At 30.7% G+C, this 6,425-nt stretch overlaps 1 protein-coding gene across 1 annotated transcript in view; it reads left to right on the top strand.

Moving 5' to 3' along the window:
- Positions 1–3,461, top strand: part of LOC117181031 (exosome complex component RRP41-like) — a 22,741-nt gene extending 19,280 nt beyond the window's left edge. The window contains exon 3 of the mRNA XM_033373599.1: positions 3,315–3,461. Within this exon, the coding sequence (XP_033229490.1) occupies positions 3,315–3,461 (147 nt within the window). The remainder of the gene's footprint in view (positions 1–3,314) is intronic.
- The last annotated feature ends 2,964 nt before the right edge of the window (positions 3,462–6,425 follow it).

Raw genomic sequence — 6,425 nt, 5'->3', positions numbered from 1 at the left:
TGATTTTATTGCAAACAACGTTATTAATTATGACTGCAGGAAAAACAAAATTCTACATTTATTTTTAGTAATTTTAGTGATTTTATTTTAAGCCACATTTTTGGGAACCAAAAAATAATAATTTAGAAACTCGTCAGAGACGATATTCATCATTGTGATAAAAGAAATTCTTTCTTTCACTGAACTCAGAATTTATCACGTCTTTTTAATTAAATCGAATTATTTTTGTCTCCAAAATATTATTTTAGGATTAGGAAATGACTGCTTATACATTCCCCAATCATTATTCATAATAAATATTATATTTAAATATTTATACTACTCAAAATCAGCGCACCAACAGTAACCAATCTGGACGTACCGGTGCGACGTCAGCGCAGTTTAAAAAATTCCCAAAATTGGGAGAACTAAGGGAATATAGTGGGACCAGGGTTGCGAAGTGACGCGTCATTCGAGGTTTTCTACGTAAATTACCTAAATGAAGTAATTTACGTAGAAAACTATAGAAAACTGGTAAATTACGTGTACATGACAAAGATGGCGGTTGTCTGTTTTGAACTTTTGAATTTTCTAGCACGTGACATAACCTCTTTCAAACCTTAATTAATTTAAGGATTCTAGATATTAATCTAACAAACGGTTGAAATGGTGAGGTGGAAGATTTCTACCAGGATACCAAATAGACTATGAAAAGCTTTAAGTTTTGAGAGAGTGAAAGAAAAATTTAACAATATAGACAAAAGAGTAGCTAAGTGCCTATTTTGCGATAAACTATTGACAAACAGTGGTTATAAACGCCTTCTAGGTCACAGGCATGTAAATAGTGTTGAATTAGTATTAATTTTTGCAATTATATTATATCATTATTATATATTATATTTATTATAATACTTCAATTATATTGTAACCTACACTCGAAAGAATTGTTTATAAATTAGTACACATTCAAATAATTTTCAAGATTATAATAAATTAATGACGTGCAGATGTGTGTACTTCATTTAAAAAAAATTCTTTTTCATCGCGAAGTTAATACCAATAAAAAGGTATCGTTATAATTATATTAAATTCAGTTGCTTTTTCCGTGAATGACATTTTTTTCATTTTTAGAAAATTATAGTGTTAAAGTTTAGATGTAGGACTTCAATGAGAATTTAAATTTTAATATAATTTCAATTTCGTTTTTCCCCTATACAATACTCGTTATTAATTCCCGATATTTGTTGCTTTATTTTTTTCTTTAAACTTTACCTATTCATCATGCCTTAATTTGTAAAATTTTAAATAATAAGTGCAGAACGACCGTGAAGCATACGTTCACAGTCCACAAACTACACGTAGAGGTTATGTAAGTATGTCAGATCAGACAATCCACAGCCATCGAAATATTTGCAAGTTCCACATCGACGTAATTTACATTAATTTACATAATGTACAAAATTCCGGCCGTAAATTACTATAGAAATGCAGGTAAATTACCTGGAATAAATTACGTCCCCAACCCTGAGTGGGACACACAGGAAACAATTCGGAAATCATCGGAATGCGCCATTTGGAAAGATATATTTGATAGAGAAGATATTTAATAAATTAATTAAACTTATATTTTACATTTCACATTTATTCGGAAAGAAATCGGAAACGTTCAGAACGGAATATACACAGTGATAAACTTAGAACAAAAAGACCGGAAACAGTGGCGTCAGAACGCGAATACCTCTGGAATGCGTAGTGGTCATTCCTGTGCATTTTTAGGTTATGTAACGCCCGCATAAAAAAACTGATTATTTGTACCGAAATTGAGATACAAATAGCCACAGCTTAAATTGCAACATATATATATAATAGCTCACTTAAGTGTCTTTTCAACTTACCCAAAAACGATTGGTATATTAAGATTTAAACCTTTATTTTGTAGGATATATTTTTACTGCTCGCATAAAGCGATGATAAAAACAATAAAAATGATCAAAACAGCTGACTGCTTTAATTATTCCAAAGACTGCCGACAATCAGGGATGGGCAAGTAAAATACCCTAGGTAATTTACGCAAATTTTTACGGTAAATTGCTAGGTATTTTACATGCCTAGTTTCTTACACGATGTAAATTACGCGTATATGGGCTTCAGGTTCTGCGGTTCCCGTTTCCATCCACAAATAAAACATCTAAAGCTTGTTGACCATTGCAAACATTCCTTGAAAAAATTTAAAAATCACATAAGTAAATAAGCTTATTATAAAGAAGTTGTTTGATCAGTGTATCTTTTATTGGGTAAATTTTTTTTTTACAATATTGAATATAAAAACATATGAACAGCTTTTAGCAATTAAATATTAAATTTATGAATATTTTATCATAATAATAACAAGAACATAGATATGAATGTAAAAAATAATGACAAACTGAGAAGACCTTTTAGTTTAGAATAATTCACCGGTAGTCCTGAAAAATATATTAAAATTTATAAATTACAATTATTTAAATGAACAAACGTGAAAATATTTCAAAATTATTTATATGCCTCTGACCCAAAAGGCGCTTACGACGTCGTAACTTGCTGTGATTTTTCATATTTATATCTATTTTTCATTATTGATATTTTAAAATATTGGTCAATGTAATACTTAATAAATACGTTGATGGTAAGCGTTTTTGTATACTGGTAAAACATAAATATTTTTTTAATATTGAGTTTGGAAATTTGAAAAATATTGAATATTGAATTGATGTCCCTGTACGATTTATTAAATTTATTTCAAGGAATATTTGCAAAGAGCAACAAGTTTTAGAGCTAATGTTTGTGGAGGGAAACGGAAACCGCGGAACTTAAACTCCCATATACACATAATTTACATCGTGTAAGAAACTAGGTACGTAAAGTACCTAGTAATTTACCGTAATAAACTACGTAAATTACCTAGGGTATTTTACTTACCCATCTCTGCTAAACATACAGCCTAGTTCATACCTCTATTTTTTAACAGACGGTATATATCTCCTTCTCACTCTTTCAGATGATAATACCATAATTCATCTCAATCTACTGCAGGAAAATGCTTGCAGCCCATTTAAAGGAAAAAATATAAACACAGTTTTTTATATGCCAAAATATTCGGGCGGACCTTCCAATGAAATACTGAACCTCAGAGACCTGTGTGTATATTTCTAATTAAAAGTAAAGTAAAAATTAAAACGATTTAATCCCTTTTTCTTTTGATTAGCAGATAATTTTTCGTAATAAATAAAACTTATTATGATTTAATTATTTTATTATATATATTTTAAAAAATATTAACCGATTTCAAAATACAGTTGAACATTAGAAAAATTAAGTGGGACAATGGTCGTGGTGGCTTAAGCGTAGGCTTTGGATCCACTCCGTTGGCTTGCGGGTTCGATTCCCGCCTCGCACTCTGGAAGAGCTTCGGACCAGTACTTCTAGAGAAAAAGGTTCTCTAAGTACTTAAAGCTGTTGCTCTTGGTCTTTCGGAACCCACCTTAAACTGTAGGTCTCCCTCCCAACACCAAGTAAGTGTGTGGGGGTGTGTTAAGCAATAGGGAAGAAGGTGCAAGAAAAATGTAAACCCTTAGGGGACACATTAGAAGCTTTTATTCCAACAGAAAAATTAGTTTTTATCTAGATATTAACAAAATAGGACAAAAAAGGACCTAACCCAGTAAATGAAAAAAGTTTCAAAAGAATTTAAAGTTAATTGGCTAGCAGGATTTAAATCCGGTTCGCGGAACTTTCCTGATCATGGCAACTCCCTGTTAGCTTTAAATCATTTACAGGGAACAGTATCCCCAATCTTGGGAACTTGTTTAACTGTGCTTGCGTCGCGCCGCCAACCCGATTGGTCACTGTTAGCGCGATTATTTTAAAATATATAAACATTCAGATTTAATATTTAAAATAAATAATTATTGACAAATGCCCGAATAGAATATTCGTGATCCTAAAATAAGATTATGGAGTGACACATATAAAAAATTTGATGTTAATAAAAAAAAATGTTATATATTCTGAGTTCAGAGTAATAAATCATTTTTATTTGTTCCAATGATAAATCTCCTCAGTCGAGTTTTAAAATTAAATTTTTGTTTATTTCCGACAAGGTTACTTGAAATATAATCACTAGAATTACCAAATAATGAATTAAGAATAATTATTTACTGCATTCATAAATGTTATATAATACATTTTTTTAACAACTTAAAGAAGACCTGAATTACAATTCCTAATTAATTATTGTCTAAATATTATGAAATATATAATATTGTATAGAAAATAATCAAATCATATCTATACTATTAAAACTGATATTTTTAGCTCAAAAGTGAAACTACTTTTTACCTTTTTATTAACATTTTGAAACATTTAAAATGCTAAATAAAAGAAAAAATTTTTTTTATTCTGAAGTCTGAATTAATAACGTTTTTTGCATGAAAATCATATTATTTTTTCATTTGTTCTCCTCCTTTTCACGGAGGTCGAATTTGAATAAACTGATGAATTCACTTTACACATCGAGCTTGTATGTAGGTTCTCAACCAATGCAATTTGCCATAAATCAACAAAGCAGCTAGAAATGAATCCTATTAAAAATATTAATTCCACGATTAGTTCAAAACAGGGCTTCGTGAAAAGGTACCCTTACTCCAAAATTCTAATTTAGGATTAAGAAATTACTTTGCATGAATTTTTCAATTATTATTTCTCATAAATATTAAATCTAAATATTTATAAAATTCAAAATCAGCGCGCTAACAGTGACCAATCGGGTTGTGGGCGTGACACAAGCGCAGTTTAAAAAGTTTGCAAGATTGGGGACACTGACTGGGAATCCCGCATCTCGTCCATTTTCTCCCCTCAGCACTCAACGAACTGAAGTTAGCTGGTGATTAAGTGAAAATACCTTTAAGGTGTGTTTACACGTCTGTCTTACGCAAACAGAAAATCTTCTCACTCTTCCATGTAACGATGCCATGCATTTATCTCACTTTAGATTTTCCACCCAACGGAAAAACAGAAAAATATATAGTGCGATAAATGCGTGACATCGTCACATAATAAAATGAGAAAAAGATACATTTTCTGTCTGCGTACGTTAGGCGTGTAAATAAACCGTAACAGTATTTTTATTTTAGCAGGGAAACCAACGTACCGGAAAAAAATCATTATATTTTCAAATTCCGAATCTGTTTGGCTGAATTTTCGAAAATGGTAGGACAACAAAAAGTTGACGAAATAAAAACGGTAAATATTATTTAAAAAATATTAAAGTTGAGTTTAAAAGTGAAGTTCATAGTTATTTGTTTTTCTTAAATTAGCAAAGTGTTTACGGATCGTTGTCAAAAAGTTCGCACCGTACTTAAAGTTCACTTATTTTTTTATCGGCGAATATTCACTTTGAAGGGATGAAAAACACTTCTAAAGTTAACTCCCAAAAAAGCATTTTTTCTTAATATCCCTGCTTAAAATGAATATTTTTTAATGAAAAAAAAATAGAAGTTATTTCGTATAAGAAAATGAAGTGAATCATGATGTTTTGCACAGTCAAGGTGGCATACCCTACTTTTTAGGGGTTGAAAACATACTTTTTAGCATACTTTTATAACAAAAAAGTTTGAAATGACTAAAAAAATTGGAATAAAATATTTAAACATTATGAATGAGCAAATAAATTTGACGTCTTTCGTTATTTTTAAGTATTACCCCTAAGGGGGTTGAACCACCACTCACACTAAGTAATAACAAGTATGTACTTTAATTAATAAAACTTCGTAGAAAGTTTGTATATAGGGAATATCGAGGTAGCTTATTGCAAATTTGCTATCGTATTCTGAAAATTGAAAATGGCAGATTCAATATGGCGGACAAAAATGTTGAAAACAAACCAAATTTTTATGAAATTTTATACGCAGAGGCTTTTGAGCTCGCTGATTACAAAAGTTGCGAGAGAAAAAATAATCTATGTATAATTATATACAGGGTGGACACGCTGGGGCTTACATATACGGCGAGTTGAATGCTACCCGAGTTGCACAATAGCAGAGGAGAAGCCATTATACAGGGGTATTTTCATATTTCGCGCCTTCAAAGTTTCATTCGGATTGGCCATTCGGTCAAGTCCGTGCATCTGCGGATCAAGTTTATAATAGTTTCCATGGTTGCGTTCGAAACTTCAAACGAATACAAGTGTCAAAACAATATAGGTTATGTTATATAGTAATTCAAAATAATAAGTGTTTAATTAATAATGAAGTGAAACATGTGAACTCAGAAGTAAACGTCATTTTTTTCTGTGCCAATAATATTATAGAATGGCTGCTAAGTGACAAGTACTATAAAATAGTAATAATATTCTGTGCTTCCAGTGGGCGAAGAGTGAATGGTGTTTAACGCTTATTTTTACTGCATAA

This window comes from Belonocnema kinseyi, chromosome 10 (genome assembly GCF_010883055.1).
Source record: "Belonocnema kinseyi isolate 2016_QV_RU_SX_M_011 chromosome 10, B_treatae_v1, whole genome shotgun sequence".
Lineage (NCBI taxonomy): Eukaryota > Metazoa > Arthropoda > Insecta > Hymenoptera > Cynipidae > Belonocnema > Belonocnema kinseyi.
Note: the sequence above shows the minus strand (reverse complement) of the source record. Positions and strands in the feature narration are given on the sequence as shown.